The sequence below is a fragment of the Convolutriloba macropyga genome, chromosome 12 (assembly GCF_964194025.1).
Source record: "Convolutriloba macropyga chromosome 12, txConMacr16.3, whole genome shotgun sequence".
NCBI classification, from domain to species: domain Eukaryota; kingdom Metazoa; phylum Xenacoelomorpha; order Acoela; family Convolutidae; genus Convolutriloba; species Convolutriloba macropyga.
The window spans coordinates 53106367-53131076 of record NC_134479.1 but is presented as its reverse complement, the minus strand read 5'-3'; the positions used below and the strand labels follow the sequence as shown (position 1 = coordinate 53131076).

Below are 24710 nucleotides of genomic sequence, written 5' to 3'. Positions count from 1 at the left end.
AATGATATATGGCCTCTTTATTTTGATATCAAAATAAATTTATCGCCGGTTTTTGCTGGTGTTCAAAACCAATTTCAAGTTAAATTATTGAAGTCAAGAAGATAAAAACCTGCCACTTTTTTTCTGTTGGTCACTTTTTCGTTGTGAAGGAAAAAATTATAGAAACAGCTTACTTCAACTATTATTTTCATGATTGTACCCAATCAAAACCAACGGAAACACTTCAGAATGTGTGAAATAAATTGAGAGGAAAGAGCAAGAACTTCTCAAACAAACAGACAATTCCTAAATATTAAAACAACAAAACCCAATAATAAGGTACTCATACCATTTTCCGTGTTACTTCTCGGACAATTTTTACCTTCTTGGTTATTTTGATCCGCGCCCTTGTATTGTTGTCCGCAAAATACTGATGTGCTATTTTTCTGCTTTTTGAAAATCTTTCCAATCATATCACTTTTTAGGCCAAAATTTAATAAATTTTTACCGCAAATGATTCGTCACTCTAAATTTTTTTTTCGACTGAACTCATACTCATTTTGTGTGTTTCGAAAAATTACACAAATTTTTGGGTGCAAAAATTGTCTCATGTAATTTAACACGCGAAACTTTCCCTCGTGTGATGGAAAATGCACGACTTTTTGTATAATTGAGAGTATGAAGAAAGTTTAGCAAATTTTTGAGGAATTTTTTTTCGCAAGCTGTGTAACGGCTGCTCTCCTTGTCTTTCACAAAGAAACTTTTACACCACCCAGTTCGTTCTGAGTGGTTACAAATTCTGTCCGGATACTTCGTTTATGCAGTTCGCTTTTGTAACTGTATATCCGCTCTGCTGTACTTACCGTTGCATTAACTATTCAGTTCGTAACTATTGGCTAATCTTAGTTTTTTCAACTATCAATTTGAACTGGATTGCTACAGGTCACACAATACGGGATCTCTTTATGTATACCAGTTCAATCCGATAGAAAAAACAAATCGAAGACAAAGATTTATGTCTAAGACCTGTTGTCTAAGATATTTAAATTTAAACCTAAATTGGCTTTTGCTGTTTGTACTCACAAGTTGAGAATACCAGAAGTTGGGGTTGTAACAGTTGAATTTCAGCTCCAATAATTCGTTGATGCAAGACACAGTAACAGAATTTACTGCTCAAGAATAATATTTTGAATACAAGACACAGTAACAATTTACTGCTCAGGAATATTTCTAGTTCAAGACACAGTAACACGTTATTTACTGCTCAAGACAATTTGTTTTTGCAATATTTTGCTGAGTTATACTTTAAGCCGTTTTCTGCGGCTGCTACGTTGAGTTCTGTGTGCTGCTTTTGTTATCTCCCCCTTTTCTCTTTTTTTCTCACGTGACAAACTGTAACTAGAACTAGAACTATAACTATAACTGTTAAATGACTAGGACAACAGAAAGTGTTTTGTTTCTGTTTTCCCTCCTACGCAATTTTGTTATTCCTTAAGCTCAGCTCCAACATAGCCGGCCCTGTTTTCCTTCGTGAAAACATCATCGTCACTTGGTAGTACTGGAGCGAGCTTCACTACGGGCCTCTTGTAGTATCCATCCTTTGCTCGGATTTTCGCTGATCGAATCACTCCGTCGAACCCTTCAAAGGTTTCGGTTATTCGACCCAGATTGTAATATCCACGTTTGTCACTGTCTTCCACTAACCACACAACATCACCCTGCTGAAGACTTCTGTCGGTTGTGGTCTGCCGTTTCTTACGACTGTTCAACATTGGCAAGTACTCTTTACGGAATCTGTCCCAGATGAGGTCTGCGTAAGCTTGTGTTTGTCGGAAGAGCTTTCTATGATCAACAAATTGCTCTGCACCTGATAGATACGGTAAACAAAGTTTCTTGTTGCCAAGTAGGAAATGGTTTGGAGTAATAGCTTCTAAATCGGTAGCATCAGAACTGACCTGTGTCAGCGGTCTAGCATTCAGCGTCTGATCAACAAGACAGACATCTTCGTGGTTGACAGAACATCTTCCGTGACTGATCGATTGCCCCGCACTGCATACATTGCCTTCTTGCAACTCCTAACTAGTCTTTCCCACACTCCTCCAAAGTGTGGTGCTGCAGGTGGGTTGAATTTCCATCTGATACCTTGTTGAATCAGATGTTCTTCAATTTGCCTCCTGTTCCATGCTGCTATATACTCTGCCAGTTCCTTTTCAGCTCCAACGAAGTTTGTCCCGTTATCGCTAATCATTTTGACCGGTTTGCCTCTTCGTGCAATGAATCGCATAATTGCGTTCAGACAACAATCAGTGTCTAGTTTTGGCACAATCTCTATGTGTACCGCTCGTACAGTAAGGCATGTGAATAGACAGCACCAACGCTTTTCGTTTCTTCGAGCAATCTTTACTGTGAATGGTCCGAAATAGTCTACGCCCACATTCGAGAACAATGTTGATGCGACTAATCGTTCTTCAGGTAGATCTGCCATTACTGGTGCCTTCGTTTGGGCTCTTCCCTTTCGACATCTAATGCATTTGTTTTTGATCGATCTCAAAGCATTTCGTATGCCTAAGGTCCAGAATTTCTGCTGGACTATGTTTCTGACATGTTCAGTACCTTCGTGGTGATTATTCTTATGTTCATTTTGCACGAATAATTCAACTACATGATGCTTCCAATGTAACAGTATTGGATGCTTGGTTTCGATGTTCAGATGACTTTTACCTATTCTGCCTTGGGCACGAATAAGTCCTTGCTGGTCTATGAATGGTGAAAACTGGAGGATTTTGCTGTTTTTTGGAATCTCTTCAGTAAACTGTTCTTGCTGCAGTAGTCTGAAGATGCTTGCTTTTGCACCCTCTCTTTCTTAAACACTTGGTGTTTTTGTTGCCGGTTTGTGTTTTTTGAATACGCGCTGTACGTATGCCATTGTATTTACTAGTCGATTGTAATTGCTGAATGGTTCCCACTGAATCATCGGCTTTTTCTCCTCAACCTTAGCTGAGAAGACCATTTGGTCGTTTTGTTCGTCTGAAGCAAATGTTAAATTCACCTGTTCAGGCCATTCGTTCCCTCGTTGCCTCAACCAGGCCGGCCCACTGAGCCATTCACTTCTCTTGAAATCGTCAACATTGATCGCTCGTGTGCCGATGTCAGCTGGATTGTTAATACCACTCACATGATTCCACTGTGAAACATTAGTTATATCCAAAATCTCAGCCACCCTGTTTGCAACAAACACCTATTGCTTCCGGTGGGAGCTATGAATCCATTGCAGAACAGTAGTGGAGTCGGTCCAAAAGTTACAACTGTGAATCTTAGATTCGTGTTCCTTCACTGTCTGTTCTATAAGTCTCACCGCCATCACTGCTGCTTGTAGTTCCAAGCGTGGTATAGAAAGGTGTCGCATTGGTGCAACTCTGCACTTTCCGATTACAAATGCTAAGTCTGCTGAGTATTCTTTAGGCTTTGAACTTAGGTATGCCACTGCGCACATTGTATCTTCAGATGCGTCGGCAAACACATGAAGTTCCCATTTGTCCTTGGCTGTGCTGAAGTATCTTCTATCAATGCTGGTTTCTGCTACTTCTGGAAGCTGCGCTTTCCACTTCAGGAACTCTTCTTCTTCGTTAGGTTCTACTGAGTTGTCCTAATGTTGTCCGTTTTTGGTCCAGATGCTCTTCAGGAGTCGTCTCATATGGACACTGAATGGTGCAAACAGTCCAAGAGGATCAAACACTGAAGAAACTAGAGATAAGATCTTCCTTTGGGTGCTTGGGGTCTCAACTTCTTTGCTTGTACCTCTACAAACCTGTAGACTATCATCGATAATCGTCCACTGAAGCCAGAGCACTGATGACCCTTCCTGGCTGGGTTCTACTTCAACCTGCTTTGTTTTGCTGATTGATCTTAAGTCCTCTGGGATTGCGTTGGTTACCACGTCGCTGTTGGTGATCCACTTCTTCAGTTCAAATCCATGTTTTGAGAGAAGAGGTTGCAGTTGTTTAAAAACCTTGATTGCTTCTTCAGGTGTTTCGACTGACTTGATGAAATCGTCCATGTAGAAGTTGTTTTGGATTGTTTTTGCTGCAATTGGGAACTCGTCCTCGTTATCGATCGCTACTCGCTTCAGAGCGTAGTTGGCACATGTTGGTGAACTCTTTGCTCCGAAAACATGACGTTGATACTCGTATATTTGCACAGGTTCGTTCATTGTTGGTCGCCACAAAAATCTCAAGCAGCTTTTATCCCGTTCAGGAACTTGCACTTGCAGAAACATTGATTCAATATCTGCCGTTAAGGCAATTGGTCCTTCTCAAAATCTGAATATTGTTCCGATTAATCCGTGTAGTAGATCAGGTCCGGCCAACAACTTGTCATTTAAGCATATATCCTTGTATTTTGCTGCAGCGTTGCAAACACGGCGAACTTTACCCGGTTTGTTGGGGTTTAGTACTGGATGGTGTGGCAAATACCATTCTTTTCCGAAAGTGCCTTTGACTTCCGATTTACCAAGGATCTTCACAAATCCTTTTTCAGCATCTGTATCAATTGACTGTTGATACAATTCTTTTAAGTTTGGGTCTCGTTGGAATCTTCGTTCCAGTGAGTAGAGCTGACCAAGGGCCGAGCCGTAGTTGTTTGGAAGACTGGGTTCTGGTTCACTCCAGAGCATGCCCACTTCGTACCGCTCGCCTGTAAACTTTGTCGTGCTCTCTAGAAATTTCTGAGCTTGCTGCTCTTTCTTTGATTGACTTACAACATTTATTTTGGAAGCATAGGTTTCTATGTCCCACCATGATTGTATATTTTCGGCCACTTTCACATCTTCTGCGAAGGCGAAATGACAAACATTTTGACTTTTCTTGCCTGTCATGGGACCACTGACTACCCATCCTAATTCTGTTAGGACAGCAAAAGGCTCACTTCGTGTTCCAATCTTATAGTCCAATGGACGTTGAATTTCGTAGGCATCTTGTCCAAGTATGATGCCTACTTCCATCAGGTTGAATCTTCTGTTAGTGAGAACATTCAGGTGTCTGAAGTTGTTCTTCAGTTCCTTGTAATCATATGTTGTGTTTCCCAACGAGATTGATGGGTGTGCAAACGCTTCAATTTAATGCACCTTTGAATGTAGTCCCTTTATTGTGATAGGAACATTCTCTGTCCTCAAATCTTGCGTCCCATGTATGCCAGCTATGTTCAAGGTAACGTCCGTGCCTTTGGCTTGTAGTTTATCCTTGACACTTTGATCGATGAATGATACTGTTGACCCACTATCGAGGAAAGCGTAGGTAGTCAACCTGTTAGCACCACTCTGAACCGACACCGGAACTATTTGAAGAAAACTAGTAACTTGGTTACTCTGGTTGATTGTTGCTACGCTTACGTTAACTGCGTGACTACCCTCGTCCATTTGGTTTTCTGAGTGTAGCAGTCTGTTGTGCTTTTTGGTACATCCATTAATACCGCACGGGTGGACTTTACAATCTTTGATTGCATGCCCTTTCCCCAGACATCCATAACATAAGCGTTCTTTTCTCACTGCTGCATAGCGATCGGTGTCATATTCTTAAATATTGGACAGTTCCATATTTTATGAGTGCCATCCGCTAGTGGGCAGTTGTTGTTTTGCATTTGCTTCGTTTCGTTCGCATTCGAGCTCGCACTAATATTTGACGATTTTGAGAATCGTTTTTCCTTGTTAGCGTTTGGTCGATCATCTTCCTTTCGTTCGGTCTTGATTGATGGCATTCCTTCATGGACAAAAGCCATTCGAGCTAACCACTTTCAAGGAGAGTGAGATCGGGTCTATCTTCTTGACACTCGTCAACGAAGAAGAACCACTTTTCTTTCAAGTTTGGGGGCAGTTTTTCAATTGCTACTTGCAGTGTTGAACTTGATTGCAGATCGCCTGCATAGTTGTATTGCTTCAGTACGTTAACTAGGTTGCCGATTGTTATTGAGTAATTAGTATAGCCGTTGAGTCGTGCATTCGAATTGATTGTTGTTTGCGCAACATGTTAAGCTGAGCGTCGACAATTAGGTAAGGTCGCCCAAACTTCCCTCCCAAGAGTTCCCACGCTTGAGCGTAGAATTCTCCCGAATAGCCCATTCCTGATATAGCTGACTTTGCTTTACCTCTCAACAAAGTTTTCAAGTGGCTCATTTTCTCTGAGTCGGGTATATCGCGATGGTGAACCGTTGCTTTGAACATATTCGACCACTCCGGCCACTCTAGGGGGTTTCTGTCGAATGAACTCAACTTCAACTTAGGTAGCTGACTACTACTGCTTGGTTTATTACGCTTAAATTTGTCTTGTTCCCGGGCTGTGCTGGCACGCTCTCCACTTGGTGACCGTGACTTAAGTACACCTTCGCGATTGAAGCTTACCCTGGGATAATTGTTGTCGATCCTGGTTTTCGCACGCTCGAAACTATAATAATGAAAGTTGGAGAATTTATCCGAGTTATCGAGCCAACCGGAAACATCTTTATTCTTCGGGGTTTTCCAGTTGAATGGTGATCTTCTTCGGATACTAGGGCTGTACTATCATCAGAATCTGATGCTCTTGCGTCAAGAGCTTCTTTCTCGTATTCCAGTTTCAGTGCACCTTCTTCTTCAAAAAGTTGCATCTCCATTTCAAGCTCCTTCCTTTTCAATTCGAATTCAATTTTCTTCAACCTCATTTTTGATGCAAAGTCTTTCTCTAGAGCCGCAAGCTTTTCTGCTTTTTTAGCTCGTTTATCAGAGGAGGCCTTTGAATTGTTGTTTTGTTTGTTTTCCATATTCAACAGTTCGTTGAGAAACTCCAACAACAAAATGTGAAGACTTTGCGGCAGTTGGTTCTGCATCGCCTGTCAATTGTGCGGTTTGATTCTGTTGATCCGTCATGTTTATTTCTCCGTGAATGTATGGTAACCAGTCTGCGTTTAATTTTTGTAAGAAACTTAGTCGTTCGGCTTCGTAACGTTCAAACAATTCAGAATCACGAAAAAAAATTTGCTCGCTTTCTGTTAGGAATGCAAAGAGAGTCGTCAAGTTTCAGCACCTGTTTATATATGGTCATGAGTTTGCTTGATCTATCGTTGTTTCTGATTACTTCCTGGCCCTCCTGAATTTTTGCTTCGATTTGTTTTTTGGAGTTGCTAATCTGTCTCTGCAAAATGTCTTGACTCTGTGACGGAGTCACTGCGTTTGTACTTTGGGACTGCAGCTTGAATCTCTGCAGTACCCTTTGTTTATTTGCTTTAATTAGGCCTTGCTATTCAACTTCTAATGCACTTTGCCTAATTGGCTTTGCGTTGTTGATTTGCTCGTTGAGTTTTGTTCTCGTTCGTCGATGACTTCGTCACTTCGACTGTTGGGTTGGACAGCAGTTTATTCCACTGTCCGGGTCGGCGGACCAAATGTAACGGCTGCTCTCCTTGTCTTTCACAGAGAAAGTTTACACCGCCCAGTTCGTTCTGAGTGGTTACAAATTCTGTCCGGATACTTCGTTTATGCAGTTCGCTTTTGTAACTGTATATCCGCTCTGCTGTACTTACCGTTGCATTAACTATTCAGTTCGTAACTATTGGTTAATCTTAGTTTTTTCAACTATCAATTTGAACTGGATTGCTACAGGTCACACAATACGGGATCTCTTTATGTATACCAGTTCAATCCGATAGAAAAAACAAATCGAAGACAAAGATATATGTCTAAGACCTGTTGTCTAAGATATTTAAATTTAAACCTAAATTGGCTTTTGCTGTTTGTACTCACAAGTTGAGAATACCAGAAGTTGGGGTTGTAACAGTTTAATTTCAGCTCCAATAATTCGTTCATGCAAGACACAGTAACAGAATTTACTGCTCAAGAATAATATTTTGAAAACAAGACACAGTAACAATTTACTGCTCAGGAATATTTCTAGTTCAAGACACAGTAACACGTTATTTACTGCTCAAGACAATTTGTTTTTGCAATATTTTGCTGAGTTATACTTTAAGCCGTTTTCTGCGGCTGCTACGTTGAGTTCTGTGTGCTGCTTTTGTTATCTCCCCCTTTTCTCTTTTTTCTCACGTGACAAACTGTAACTAGAACTAGAACTATAACTATAACTGTTAAATGACTAGGACAACAGAAAGTGTTTTGTTTCTGTTTTCCCTCCTACGCAATTTTGTTATTCCTTAAGCTCAGCTCCAACAAGCTGTTTTTTACCTAATGTTTCGAAAAGTAATGAATTGAAGTTTGTAACTTTACATAAAGATCTTGGATTGGGAGCCAGGATTTTTTTTATTTCTTGTGTGACACACCTGAAATTTTGTGTAAGTTTTTATTTAAATTCTTTTGATTTAAACATGATATTTCATTTAAATCACACGAAAAAATTGTGTCGCCCAACCCGTTACTTTCTTGTTATCTTACATGCTATTTTACAATTGTGTCACAGCCAGAATTTTCTTTTGTTTTGTCCCCAAAGATCGTTTGATAACGCACAATTTTTCATGTAATCTCACAGGAGTGAGTTTTTAGTTCAAATTTTGTTTTCGAAAGGCCCCCCGCGTGCACCACGTTAGAAAAGTTTGAGCAAAGGCTCGTTTTGTTCAACTGTTTTTAACTCAGTTATTCTGCTATGGGCAACTTGATCCATTCACTCCAATGACATTGCTGCCTAATTTTTATCACGATCATGAAATAAGAACGACTTCAATCAGCGTGAAATGTTCAAAGCGGAACGTATTTCTATTATGCTTTTAAAAGACGAACTTAGAGAACAAACTCTTAAGTTTAGGCTGGCCATTTGCCCGGGTCGAGGTTTTTGTGCGGCGAATCTTTGTAAGAAATGCGGTTATTGCAGTGAATGCGGTGAAAATAAATATTTCACCGCATTTCTTCGCATTTTTTACAAAAATTCACCGCGAAATTCACCGCAATACTTATAAAAAATCACCGCATTTGCTTTCCAACGTTTATTTTATCTGATTTAAATTCACGAGAAATCTCAAGGAAGTAATTGACAGTTGGCGCAGTGGAATAAGCAGATGAATGCATGCAGGAGGGCAGAGGTTCAAACCCGTGTGGGGACGATTCTTTTTTGTAAGAAAACTGAGAACGCGGTGAAAATAAATAATTCACCACGATTCACCGCATTGACAGCAAAAAGATGTAAGAAATACGCGGTGAAATTTTATTCACTGCATTTCACCGCATTTCTTACAAAAATTCATCACCAAACCTCGACCCGGGTGGTAATTTGCCATGATCGTAGAACTGACATTCAAAAAATGTTTTAAAACAGTTCGTGATTTGCACTGATTCAGTAGAATGATTACATGACTAGATAAGTAAAAATTTATTTTTAAAACAGGATTTACACCAAGCAAGTACTGAAATAGCAACCAAAATCTACACAATGTTGATTTTTAGCGGTATACTATATCTAAGGTCCTTTTGATTAAAACGGATGTAAAAGTAAGTTTTCTAATGTGCTTACCACTCTCGCGAAACTCCAATGGAATCATAAGCGTTGGAGATGCTGCTAAGTGTATTTCAGTACTGATCCATTACACAACCAATCTGTTGTTAAAAAAGACTACCGAATCAGTCTACATCGACTGTAATTGTTCATCAGTATGCCCAGCCAAAATCTATAAAAACTTTTTGAACTGCCCGCTCTATTTACAGAGAAAAGAGCACAGAATTCCCGAAAAACACAATGCTTAAAAGTAAAAGCGAGGAAAAAGATGATAGCGTAGCCAGATCACTTTCCGCCTTATTTTTCAAAAAAATTATGCCTGTACGTGATATGCAGATTATGCAGCCTTTTCTGAACTTTACGCCAAAGTGTTAGAAATTGCTACAGCAGATGACTCGTGAGTTACAATTTTGTTTCGGCAGGGCCCTCCTGTGCACCAAGTGATAAAAGTTGTACAATTCTCGTTTTGTTCAATAGGTTATTAGCTTAGGTTTTTGAACAGTTTCAGTTGTTCTATATAAATTATTTATTTCATTAAGGCCAATGATAGTGTGACCTAATTTATCTCTATCCTTGAATAAAAACGCATGTCTATCCCTACCCTTCCTCGCTTCAGCCAGCGCGAAATGTTGAAACGGAATGTATTTATAATATGATTATAATAAAATCGCAGAGAGAAAACAGACGCTGAAGTTTAGACTATGGCCAGTCTATATTTTAACATGACTAGATAAGTAAAATTTATTTTTAAAACAGGATTTACATCGAGTCAGTACTGAAATAGCAACCATGGGGTTTGAATCGCTTATGTGGCTTCCTTGACGAAGCCACACGTAGCATTCGTGGCTCATCTGGTTCACTTGACTCAATTGGTTTCTTGTAATTAGAAAAGCACTTCTTTTTGAGGCAACAGAATAATAACACTGCCAGACCCAGCAGAACACATATGATGGCTGACACGATCAGTGCAATTAGAACAGATTCATCCATCTCGTCACTTCCGCTATCGAACCTGAAACAGTTGAAGGGTGTTTTTGGCACTGTGATTGACCGAGCGTCTACCGGTACCAAATTTTTGAGTTAATTTACTCGTTTTTATTACTAATAAAAACCAGTAAATTAACTCAAAAATTTGGTAGTACCAGATTTCGCTTTTCCTATGTTAGTTCATTGTGCGTGTGAGAAACCTACAAACATCACCCAACAAAAAGCGGTGCCCTAAATGGAAACACTACTCAGTCTGCATAACTTTTAAACTGGAAATTGAAAAGTAAAAACTGCTTTCCAACGCAAAATTCATTTTGAGGAAGTGCATACACATATTATTGTGCGGCAAATTAATTGCAGTATAATCACTTATATAATCTTAAAACCTTAAACCGTAGAAGGCTTAAACCTTAAATCGTAAAAATTGTTTGAACTGCCCTTGCAGCCTAATGTAATTTCTTTACATATTCAATGGATCCCAATTTTCATTTCATGCGATTTTAAATTGCTTTGCGGAAATCACGTTCACAAAAATCAAGCGCTTTCAGCATAGAGCGTTAATCGGCTTCAAAAAAGCGCCTGTCACTTTGTTGTAAGCAGCTTTTTTATTCAATTAGACGCTCGTATTATTGGCTTCCAAACTTCGAAAACTAAAATTGTACGATTTTAGGACTTTTCTCAAGCTCATTTCTTCTCATGCGGACAAGTTAAAACTACCATTAAGTCAATCTGTTATAAAAGTTTGATAGAAAAACTACCGCTAATGTGTCTGTGTGTCTAAAGCATGTCAAAATAAAAACAAATTATTTAAAGTAATAGTTAGAAAAGAGCTAGAATGACTAGTAACAAGCAATGTTTCAAGAAAACAAGTTGATAATTCTTGATATAACAGATGGTCTCAGTAAATGAGTTTCAAATCCTCTTGTTTCCTAGCAAGAATGCATTTTTTCAACTCAAATAGCAGCTAAGGCAATTTTTTGTTGGGTATCGCCTCGAAAAATCCTCGAATTTTGTTGAAATGAATAACGTTCGAGTCGTTTTGCAATGCTTGGTGCAGGGGCAACTGTCCGGATTGTCTGGAGGGCTGCTAATTATAATGACCGAAAGCTAGTGTCCAAATGGTTGTAACTAATTGGGATCATAGTAGTAAAATTTACTGCACGGAAGATCGGGGGGTTGCCCTCACATGTAAGAGATATGGTTGTCTTGAAGACAACCCAATCTTTTACATTGGATAGGACAACCCAACCCATCCCTCTCCCAAAAATTCAGGGAACCTTTACTAAGACTTGACTGAAAGGGATTAAGGGGATTGGATTACTGTTTAGAAATTACCATTTTTGAAAGAGTCCGCAATGACATAAATTGATACGGTGGATAGGATTCATGGGATATAAAGAAGTGAAAAAAGAAAGTACACAATATGGCGCAAAATTTTTGTAGTTTTTAACAACTTGTTTGTATTTGGATCCTGAGCTCGATTTGGCAATTGTATTGAAGTTGCGACCGTATGGTGGGTTGATTGGGATTAGCAATCTTTCGTTAGACGTTTATTTTACAAAAATTAAAAGTTGTGCGTTTGAACGCTATACTTTACAACGCTTGTGTTTTTGTTCATGAGTACAAAGAAAAGGGACCGATTATTTGTACGTATTACCATGTTCAGCCAACTAATGAATATGTGGATCATGTGACTGGTATTGTTTTTCGTTTATACTTAAAACTTCTAATAATGGTTACTCAATCGATTGGAATGTTGACGGCAAGAATGGTTGTTCTCGAATTTGAAGGCTTTCGAAGCAAACACCTGTTTTTATTGTGAAACAGCTAGCAGCAATTTGCAATAACTACACGGATACCATTTCATTCTCACCTCCGCAGCTATTCAATTCATTTATACTGAGTGAACAAAAATGTCCTCAGTGGGTTTCAAAACATCCTCATGGTTTGGATTGGTAGAGGACAGATTACCTAATTTTCTATCTGCATAAAATTCTACAGAGTGTAGTGCTTCATTTTCCTCTATCATATTTTTATGCGAAGGGGCACAGAAAACTGACACGTTGCAAAAACTGCTTCAGAAAAAAGTTACACACCTCGATAATTTGTTATGCCTCAGCATTAAAAATTTGAGTCTCTATCTGGAAACACCAATTTGTTACTTGCATCAAAAGACTTGCCCAAAACGACAGAAAAACTAACATTGTGCGAGGAAGTAGGACCAATTGTTCTACTACTGGCTGGTCCATGAACAACTGTCGATTAGAAAAGACAGCACTGCCTGTACTCCAAGTGAATTTGTCTCCAAATTTGATTGTTCACAATTGCCTAATTTGAATTTTACACTTGTGAAGGAGAAAAACGTTGACAGTTGCGACAAACTGTACTGAGGAAACATCAGCTTGTTTGCACTGGAGCCGAAATAGAAACTTTCAAAAAAATCTTTCACTGTTAGAATTTTTTCAACTGTATCATGTCTATGAATGAGAAATTGCGAAGATTGAATCTAACCCCTTAACTAATGCCCATGCGGTCAGTTCCAGTGCAAGTGTCTCTGAACGACAAAATTCTACCTGAAGAGTTTAGGCAGTTTGTAGAACAAGGCCTTGTGGATTCAGTTACGTATTACGGGATGGAGTATGGCATGAAAGGAAGCTGTACAGTTGCTTCCAAAAAGGAAGACAAAATTCTCATTATGCAACTTATAATTTTGTCATAGTAGACTAACAAAATTATTGTTCATGTCTCATTTGAATTGAAAAATAATCATTTTGAAATCAATTTTGATTAACCGACTTTCCCATGAGGTCAACTGCAATCAGTTAGATTCGGAGGTGGCATAACCGACTTAGTTTTTATGAAAATCAACAAGAATGGAGATCTTTGAGATTTTGCAATTCAAGATTTCCGAGATCAGAAGTTGTTTATTTTACACATATTTTCATTATAAGATTTCTTATTGCAATATTTCTTACCAAAATATTGTTTCTCCGATGGATTATGAGAATCCAACATTTGGTTTTTCGCTCCTTTTTTGCTCAGTTTGCTACGCGCTTTCAAACCCGAAGACAATGCTAAACTGAATTGATTTTCAAAATTATACTACATAACAATTTTTCACCTAAGTTTCCACCATTTCTTTTTTTCTATCAGCACAAACAAACAAAGCTTGAGTACTTTTGGAGAAAATAAGATATACTGTTTGAAAAAACAAACAAGCTTTGATGTTGTGTCAGAGTTAGAAGGTTGTCTCCTTGTTTTTGATGATTCATGTGAAAAAATTTTTAACGATAAAGAAATTTCAAAACCTGCGACTGCAGGTGGTAACAAAAACATAAGTAATATATACGTCAAGCACAATTTATTCCAACAAAACACGTGTTCGAGAGCAATCGACGTAAATAAAGCACACATCATTTAATTCAAATCACCACGTGATGTTCAGCGAATTGGTTCAATTGGTCGACAGCTCAACAACTCACAGTTTCTAGAAGAAATTTACAAGCTAGCTACCAAACAGCTTTTTGGTCATTAATTAATTAATTTAGACTCGATGACGTGAGAAATTTTATGCTACTGCTCCAACACTGTGCGGCACTACCAAATATTTTCTACTAATATCAACCAAATTTAAAAATGAGAAAGATAATTTAAGAATGCTGCGGAAAATGCTTCAGATAACCGACATCACTTTTAAAAAATTGATTAAGATAGCTTCTGAAAACTTAGCTTTCTCAACGTAGTCATTTGTAATGTTGCAATTAAAAAAAAGCAAAAAAATTCACAAATTTTTTCTTAGCAAAAATTTTGACTTAAAAGAAAAGAATTATAAGCAAAAAATCAGAGCTGTTAAGAACGGTTGGTGTTTCGTGTTTTTTATACTTGATGAATTTATACTGTATAACTAAGAGTTCATCTTAATACCAAAACGAATGTTTATAGCGAAGCGACCCCAAAAGAGCGAAGCTATTGAAAACCCAGGATATCAAAACAAAGCTAGTCAGTAATCAATTATGCGGTAAATCAAGCTACTAAATAAGGAGAATGTAGGAAAAGCGGATAGAGTGGTCCAAAAAGATCCAACAATTTTTGAACGACTAGTAGTATGAGCAACCAGATTGGTCCAAACAGATTCAACCAATTTTGAAAAAGTAGAGGAGGAAAAAATGAATTCTTCTATTAACGACACTGAAATGGATCCAATTGTCACAAAAAACCAGTAATTGAATCTCTCGAGTCAATAATGGACTATGTAAATTTAAAAGAAGCTAAAAAACTGAACGTGCGGAGACAGTGCTTGAACTCATCCTCCAATCATACGAAATCACCATTGGGGAAGAGAGCCAACTAATTACACTGACAAAAAACCTGCGGATGTTCAAGTTCCATCTCTTTGTATCATTTGCAGCAATCAATCGAACAATTTGATCGAAAGTCGTATTCAAGAATCTTGTCATTTCTTCAATTTGAGCCTGGTCCTGTCTCAAACACTTACGCCAAGCAGATATTGGAAAGTTAAAAAAGTGAAAAAGAATTTTCCGCAACACATGAGAGTCCGCAAACAGGATGCGGTGACCCAATACGAGCATCAATTGAAAAGGAGCAAAAAAAACGAAACGACAAATCAAAAAGGCCAAACAAAAAATTGATCTTGTTTCGTCATCTGAGAGAAAAACTTCAGATCAGAAACAAAGAAAATTGTCATTGGTAAAAGTCAAGTCTTATTTAGATGCTACGCCATCCTTCACGACATACCGCTCGAATCGAATCAATTTCCCAGACGTAAAGTGATTGTGAAAGATATCAGTGAATTTTGGCCATTGGATTTAGCCCTTGTTGACAACCTTGCTGAAAACCATCGCGAAGTTTAGTACATTTTCCTAGCATTTGATTGTCTTTGACAATACTTTAGAGTAGAGCCAATGAAAACAGAAGCAGCTGATGCATTAAAGAAAACGATCAAATGTAAACAATCCAAAAAAGTATGAATTTATGATCGAACAGAGTTTGTCGGAGCTTTGAAAAGACTGTGCAACTCAAGAACAGTTCGTTTGGATAGCACTTTTGATGAAAAAATTCCCTCATTTTGCCGAGCGGATTATTCGTTCACTGCAAAAATTCATCCTTAAGTAACATGATGGAAAATGGACATATTCCAACATTGACAAATTAGGCGACTTTGTGAAATCTATAAATTCACGTGATAATCGGATAACTAAGTTTGCACCAAACAAATATACAAAAAAAATGTACCGCGTTTAATGTCATTGAGTGCCGAAACAACTATTTCTTAAAAACCTAGCTGATTTGTTCGAGATTTTGTCAGTGTTGTCAAAAAAGACAAAACTTTCAAAAAGGGCTACGAACAATCGTTTACTGACGCAGTTTTTGTGATAACAGATATTCCGACATCCTTTTCACCATCATTTTTTCCAATTGATGCAAACAAAGAACAAGTAGAAGGAAAATTTTATCAATAAAAACTGCAGCTTGTTCGTGAACGGAAAGAAGAAAATGAGTAGAAAGCATTTTGAGGATAAATTCACTGTGCATATTATTTAATCAGATTTCGTTTGATTTAATGCAAATATTTCGGATATACTTCTTTTCGCAATTTTTTCAAGAATGAAATTCAACTCTCTGGACGGTAGGTCTTGGTGAAAAAATTTTTCAGAAAAAAATGAACACGTCCTGAATGGAGATTTGATAGCATTCACTCTTAAGAAAAACGCAGAAATTTTACCTAGTGCTAATGTCATTTCTTGGCCTCACAATGGAGTAAAATTGACACTCATGACTGAGAATTTTGATAAAGTTAATCAACTCCTAGTTAATATCAACCCAACAATTGGAATACCAATTTTTTCGTTCCGAGAAATCAGGAGTACACGAAAATACGAAACATAACAATCGTTTACTGACGCAGGTTTTGAGATAACAGATATTCCGACATCCTTTTCACCATCATTTTTTCCAATTGATGCAAACAAAGAACAAGTAGAAGGAAAATTTTATCAATAGAAACTGCAGCTTGTTCGTGAACGGAAAGAAGAAAATGAGTAGAAAGCATTTTGACGATAAATTCACTGTGCATATTAATTAATCAGATTTCGTTTGATTTAATGCAAATATTTCGAATATACTTCTTTTCGCAATTTTTTCAAGAATGAAATTCAACTCTCTGGACGGTAGGTCTTGGTGAAAAATTTTTTCAGAAAAAAATGAACACGTCCTGAATGGAGATTTGATAGCATTCACTCTTTAGAAAAACGCAGAAATTTTACCTAGTGCTAATGTCATTTCTTGGCCTCACAATGGAGTAAAATTGACAATCATGACTGAGAATTTTGATAAAGTTAATCAACTCCTAGGTAATATCAACCCAACAATTGGACTACCAATTTTTTCGTTCCGAGAAATCAGGAGTACACGAAAATACGAAACATGTTTTGGTAAATACGAAGTAATCATTTTTCCTAGAGAGGAACTACCCACATTGTGTGCTTTACAGGTATTGCAGGTGGACGCGGTGTACACATTGGTTACAAAATGGGTACAGTTACATCAAATAAGTTAATGAAAAGTGACGAGAAAAAGTGTACTTTGAAGAATTCCTTGATAACCTATAAGCGGGAGGGCACCTAATATTTTTCCCCAAACATTATTGTATATCAGTTTGTGACTGACGCTAAAGCTCCGTTATTGCGTATTCTTGATTCAAAACAACTTCTGAAAAACGGTAGCGTGTGTGAACTTGAACTAACACATCAATTTGTTTTTTTTTCAAATTTAGCCAAAAAAAACTGTTATCAAATACTATACAATCAATTTGAGTTGAGCGTCGCATTGAGACAAATGGCTCATTTTCTGGGAAAAGGTAAAGTTATTTTAACTGTACTATTCAAAAAGTTTTCTGACTAGCAACGTTTCAATTATGCCAATCAGATAACATCTTTGCCCCATTTCTCCAGACACTATAGACAAAGTGGAAGTGGATTCGGGGCGTAAGCTGCGGAAAATGGATGCGTTGCTTTACCATTGCTCGACGATTTATAGTACCGACTGCAAAACTTATCGGAAGAGAACTTTCAAAGCAGGGTGTTCTCGACCTTTTAGATGTAATCTCAAAGAAAAAATAATGTGCTGCATTCACTGCTCTGTGAATGCAGTGTCAGCCAACGTATTAAAAATATTAAAACCAAATGGAAATTAGGCTGATAAATTTTTTTTTGAGACTAAGTTTTCACACAGCAAAGACGCAAAAAACACGTTGCTGGCTTGTCAAAGCTACTCGTATGAGAAAAACCCGGGAGCTTTATCAACTACTGAAGTAAATAAATACAAAAAATAATAAGACAGTTAAAGGAATGCAAGTTTTACGGAAAATTTGCAGACGACTTTTTGACATATGAGAGGCTTCTAATGAGTAGTTCAACTCTTCGGATTGCTTTGAGAAGGTCGATTGATGATTTTGTTATGAGGTCAGATGGTGCCGCTCAGCCTTATAAAGTGCAAAATATTGAAGCAAAGTTGTAAGTGCGAAAGAGGACTTTGAGCAAAACTTTGGTTACTAACCCGGCTTCCTATCTTTATTTCGAAACCCTTACAAAAACTTTTCAGACTTCTACTGGTCCTCACAAATATAAAGGAGAAGTCGTATTTGCCAGAGAATTAATCCGAAGATTGGCTTTATGTCTGAACGCAAACGAAGCTTTTGTCGGTAAAAATAGACAGAATGCATTTCATTTCCAAAATTTTGAGCCGGAAACTATTTATATCTATCGAAATGGAATGCCAGTCGCAGATAGTCCAATATCAAAAACTGATGATAAGCCTCTTTACTTCAGTAAAAAATCATATTTAGGCTATATTGACAATGGTCATGGCATAAGTTTGACAAACTACCAAAACCATTTTAAAATGGCTTTTCACTGGACCAGTACTCAACAAGCTTTTCACTATTTTCTTCATCGCGAGCTTGCAAATTGCTCAATTTCGGTTGAGCTAAACCTTTCTGCTGCCTTGCACAACAACATTCACACAATCAATATTGGAGTAAAAGCACAAAGTTTGTGGATTTTGCGCGCCGGGTATCAAAATATCACACTTTAAACAACTAATGGATGAAGGCGACACCAATGACCTCATTCAAAACTGTTGAAAACTAAATTACGAAATTCGTGTCGTATTTGTTGCTAACAATTATAGGCAAACATTTGAACCAATTAGTTTTCTCATCACAATTGTATTCAAAATTTGACCAGATTCAGGACAACTCGAAATGTTTTCAACTCGTTTTAAAGTTTCCTTACAAATTTGGTCAGGATGAGTTTGCTCATGACCGATTGCTGTTGAGATGACATTGTGGATTGTTTTCTGTGCAATTCCTGTATTTGATATTCTGGTCGCTGTCTTTTGTGTCGTCATCAATGCATTTGGCTTTGCTGTGGTTTAGAGGAAAATGAGAAGACGCTTGTGAGTCGTCGATGAGGCATTTTTTTCTCCGGTTTAGTCTCTGTAGTCAAGGACTAAATTTAGATTATTCAATATGTCTCCATTCGTTTCCAGTTTTGAAGAACTTGAAAATAGCTCTTTCTAAGATGTGCAAAGACAGGGGACAGCAAATGATTTGATTTGCTTAGTGGACCCAATATCAGATGAACTATAAATCAGAAGAAGAAAAGGATTAGCTGCTATTTGGCAAAACTCGAACTCAAATTGAAGAAAAACTGCATAATTAATCTAATGCATTATGTCTGTTGGCTTTTGATCAATAATTTCGAATCAAAATTGTTTCTGAAACTGTATGAAATAACCTGGAGAACGTTCAAACCTTGCTTGCATCATCCTTACTGATACCTTCGTTTTGGGCTTTTTTATTGGCAGTTTTGTGGAACAATCTTTTGCTGATCCCACTTGAACTACTGATTCAAGTGTCTTCTGTGCGGTGTTGAACAAGCTCCCACATTCGTGCAGAGAATATTCTTCTACTGCTTTTATAATCAGTTTCAGAATCACATACGTTCATGTCCTTTCATAAGTTTTTAGCATTTTCCTTAATATCAGTTTATCAGGTTGGGAAATGTTAGAATAGCAATCTCCAATTTCTGTATCTTTAGTGGACGTGAAAGCCATGCTTTGCAAATTGTTTTTTTTTTTACTTTAAATTATTGTAATCCTTCTCTATGTGTAAAGACTCAAACTAATGGCGGCGGCAAATAGGGACTAAATCAGTGTAGTGATTTGTTCTAAGTAAATCCAGCTGACTTGTGAATACAGAGTCAAGTATGCCTATGGCTTACTTGACTGAGTCAGTTGCATTCACTTTGGACTGTATTATTAATTTCAGATGTAATCTTAGATGAGGTTTCCCTTGCTCTTCCCGCCAAAATAAAAACAGATGGTTCGTTTTTCCACAAAACATGTAAGAAGAAATTAGAAACAGCTGTGAGCCTAGGTGCGTATTTTGACGAAAAAGCACGCTTAGTAAAAGCACACTTTTCATTTTACATGAATTCAATTTTAGCGGAAACCTGCAGTATTAGTAATAGCGTACAAAAAATTCAGAACAGATCTTAACCTAGATAAGAAAAGCCATTGAGACCAACGTACTGAGTACTCATAGTTTGAATTGTTTGGTGGCCCGTTATAACACAAAACCTAAAAGTGGAAGTCAAAACTAAATGTGATCTCAGATAAGCGGTGAGGTGTGTTAAAAACTTTATGTATTTTCATTAATAAGTTTATTGCGATCATATTATTGGTTTCTCTTGGTAAATAGTTGTATTATCAATCTTTGCCTGAAATTTTTGATTTTTTGCTCTGTTAAAATTTGATTGTTTTAATGTATGTTTAAATTCTTTTTGAGTCAGAGATTTTCTGAGAAGAAAATCTTGTTTATCAGAAATTGTATGAAAATTTTGTTGACTTGATTCAATAGAAATAAAAATGGGCCATGATCGGACAGTATACCAGCATTGTCTAATTCCAAAAATCTTTATCAATGCCATTGCAGCCTACCCAAAAAAAGCCTTCTGAGAGCAGCATTATTACTTCGGTTGTGTTTTTTCTTCCTAAGATTACAACTGCTGTTGAGTATTTTGACGTAGACACCTTGACAGACGAAGAGCGGTGGATTGTGAGTGTGTTCTACTTTGTGAAAATACACTCGGAGTTTATTAGGCATGCGAAGAATTAGCAGATATATCGGGACTCAAGTCTGGTCAAGATTCTCGGGCCAGTTAATCTCGCACAAGTGAACCAGTAACGCTTGCAATCGACCCTAGTACTACAGATATTTCTGCTCCTAGCCCATCCCTTTTTCCGGGAATCAGTGTCAACGAAAGTTTTCAATTTGCATCGGAAATCAAGATTTCGAAAAATTCTATCCGGTACAAGCTTTCATACACCACAGCAATTGAATTCATTCAAATTTGAAACACTGGAAAGCTTTAGCAAGTTTTAGTGGCTCTCAAAACACGAAGACGGGTAAACAACTTGATGGATAAATTTGAGACTTAAAATTTAAACCGGAACTAATTTTATATGCGTGCTTTAGATGATCCACAGTTTTGTATTAGATGTTTTATTTTTTTCGTACAATTGTGTTGATTGTCTTTGTACAATTTGGGATTTTGAAAAAAGAATCAAATCAGTAAAAAATTCCACCTTTTCAAAAGGATTTGAACAAGTTCAATCATGACCCACACGATTACTAATAAATGCACTTCATTGAAATTGAGCTTGTTTGGACAAGTTCTCTAAACAAACTAGCAGCTTTTTATCTCTCTTTAGTTATAAGACTTGTCTATTTTATATTGTAACGTTTTTGTTCAGAACAATTTTAATTGAAATTTTTCAGGCCAGCGGTAATTGTTCATTATTAGGAGAAAAAAAATGACAATCAGTCAAAAAATCAAAGGATTAATCTATTCGTTTGTTTAGATGATAATATTTTTGCGTTAAAAAGCTCTTGTTTTGAAGAATATCAAGGGCAAAACAAAAAGTCGAGACAAATTGAGACTGATTCAAGTGTCTTCTGTGCGGTGTTGAACAAGCTCCCACATTCGTGCAGAGAATATTCTTCTACTGCTTTTATAATCAGTTTCAGAAACACATACGTTCATGTCCTTTCCTAAGTTTTTAGCATTTTCCTTAATAACAGTTTATCAGGTTGGGAAATGTTAGAATAGCAATCTCCAATTTCTGTATCTTTAGTGGACGTGAAAGCCATGCTTTGCAAATTGTTTTTTTTTTCCTTTAAATTTTTGTAATCCTTCTCTATGTGTAAAGACTCAAACTAATGGCGGCGGCAAATAGGGACTAAATCAGTGTAGTGATTTGTTCTAAGTAAATCCAGCTGACTTGTGAATACAGAGTCAAAAATGCCTATGGCTTACTTGACTGAGTCAGTTGCATTCACTTTGGACTGTATTATTAATTTCAGATGTAATATTAGATGAGGTTTCCCTTGCTCTTCCCGCCAAAATAAAAACAGATGGTTCGTTTTTCCACAAAACATGAAAGAAGAAATTAGAAACAGCTGTGAGCCTAGGTGCGTATTTTGACGAAAAAGCACGCTTAGTAAAAGCACACTTTTCATTTTACATGAATTCAATTTTAGCGGAAACCTGCAGTATTAGTAATAGCGTACAGAATATTCAAAACAGATCTTAACCTAGATAAGAAAAGCCATTGAGACCAACGTACTGAGTACTCATAGTTTGAATTGTTTGGTGGCCCGTTATAACACAAAACCTAAAAGTGGAAGTCAAAACTAAATGTGATCTCAGATAAGCGGTGAGGTGTGTTAAAAACTTTATGTATTTTCATTAATAAGTTTATTGCGATCATATTATTGGTTTCTCTTGGTAAATAGTTGTATTATCAATCTTTGCCTGAAATTTTTGATTTTTTGCTCTGTTAAAATTTGATTGTTTTAATGTATGTTTAAATTCTTTCTGAGTCAGAGATTTCCTGAGAAGAAACTCTTGTTTATCAGAAATTGTATGAAAATTTTGTTGACTTGATTCAATAGAAATAAAAATGGGCCATGATCGGACAGTATACCAGCATTGTCTAATTCCAAAAATCTTTATCAATGCCATTGCAGCCTACCCAAAAAAGCCTTCTGAGAGCAGCATTATTACTTCGGTTGGGTTTTTTCTTCCTAAGATTACAACTGCTGTTGAATATTTTGACGTAGACACCTTGATAGACGAGGAGCGGCGGATTGTGAGTGTGTTCTACTTTGTGAAAATACACTCGGAGTTTATTTGGCATGCGAAGAATTAGCAGATATATTGGGACTCAAGTCTGGTCAAGATTCTTGGGCCAGTTAATCTTGCACAAGTGAACCAGTAACGCTTGCAGTCGACCCTAGTACTACAGATACTTCTGCTCCTAGCCCATCCCTTTTTCCGGGAATCAGTGTCAACGAAAGTTTTCAATTTGCATCGGAAATCAAGATTTCGAAAAATTCTATCCGGTACAAGCTTTCATACACCACAGCAATTGAATTCAGTCAAATTTGAAACACTGGAAAGCTTTAGCAAGTTTTAGTGGCTCTCAAAACACGAAGACGGGTAAACAACTTGATGGATAAATTTGAGACTTAAAATTTAAACCGGAACTAATTTTATATGCGTGCTTTAGATGATCCACAGTTTTGTATTAGATGTTTTATTTTTTTTCGTACAATTGTGTTGATTATCTTTGTACAATTTGGGATTTTGAAAAAAGAATCAAATCAGTAAAAAATTCCACCTTTTCAAAAGGATTTGAACAAGTTCAATCATGACCCACACGATTACTAATAAATGCACTTCATTGAAATTGAGCTTGTTTGGACAAGTTCTCTAAACAAACTAGCAGCTTTTTAACTCTCTTTAGTTATAAGACTTGTCTATTTTATATTGTAACGTTTTTGTTCAGAACAATTTTAATTGAAATTTTTCAGGCCAGCGATAATTGTTCATTATTAGGAGAAAAAAATGACAATCAGTCAAAAAATCAAAGGATTAATTTATTCGTTTGTTTAGATGATAATATTTTTGCATTAAAAAGCTCTTGTTTTGAAGAATATCATGGGCAAAACAAAAAGTCGAGACAAATTGATTAACGACTAACGGTGACATTCTGATATCTGTGTGGTATAATTTTTGGTCAATAAATGAATTTTGGCCAGCACCAACATTAGTGAGATAGTTCTAGTATTTGTTCGTTCACTGTTTTGACTAAACAAAAGTTTGTAATCTTTAACTTTGTAAATTTTTGCATTAATACCGCTCATTTTTTGAACTCAAAACAACTTAGTTTTTGCTTCAAATCAGTTGAGACTCATGATCAACGAAAACAAGAGTGACCTAGCGATGATATTAATGAGTAGCATGTTATTTATGCTGTATCCGGCAACTACTTCCTATCAAAAACAACAATTTTATTTCACCAATTTTCAAATTATAGAACATTTTTTAGTTATCCTGAAGCGAAGAAAAATTTATCTGAAATGGACGGGGATACGCACATACGGTGGAAAATTGTCCCTGCTATCAAAGATCCCGGAGGCTCAAGGTTAAAAACATGATTTTTTAGCATTTTTCTGTTCTTATTCCAGTCAATCCCTCTTAATCCCAAAAACTCTAACGCATGCAATTTTTTAACATGAAGGAGGCATGTCTACCCTAATTAAACAGAAGTTTTTCTGTAATGGGAATGTGTTAGAGAGTTGATGAAGTAACCTACGTATGTCTTCATTTTTCATTCTTGAAGAAAAAATATAATTACTATAATCTTTGCAAACCAAAAAACTGGAAAGTTCAAAGAAACAATAAATATCTATCAATTGTTACAAAAAAAAAATTATATTGGAGCAGTCCATCAACAAAGTGATCCTCTTGCGGACCTCAGTCTTGATTGTCGACACATGGAAACTTGGTTAAGTCCTTTTTCAGATGCCAAAATCAGTTGGAAAAGAATCAGTTTTTGATGCAGTTTCAACGGATGTTATCTAATAGTCTTGTTGATTCCCTATTACTGCAGGACTTTTTTATTGTATGACCGACCCGTTGAGTAGATGCCTTGATATGCTTCTTGGCATGCAGGCTACTAAGACATGAATAAATCCCTTTATCAATTTCATATTTTTTGGTCGTTACCAAAGTAACTTTTGATTGTTTAGTAAAGTCTCAACAGTGGAAGGTACATTCATTCTAATCAGCTTGCATTTTAATCCATATTTTGGTTGTTTAAACTAGATATTAGGCGCGCTTTCAAGTTTATTCA

General features: G+C 36.9%; 1 protein-coding gene across 1 annotated transcript in view; it reads right to left on the bottom strand.

Moving 5' to 3' along the window:
- Positions 1-24710, bottom strand: part of LOC142350333 (uncharacterized) — a 58603-nt gene that overhangs the window by 21872 nt on the left and 12021 nt on the right. The window contains exons 2-3 of the mRNA XM_075402164.1: positions 10229-10452; positions 9459-9500 (exon numbers count right to left, since the gene is read on the bottom strand). Coding sequence (XP_075258279.1) covers positions 9459-9500; positions 10229-10430 — 244 coding nt within the window. The 5' untranslated portion in view covers positions 10431-10452. The remainder of the gene's footprint in view (positions 1-9458; positions 9501-10228; positions 10453-24710) is intronic.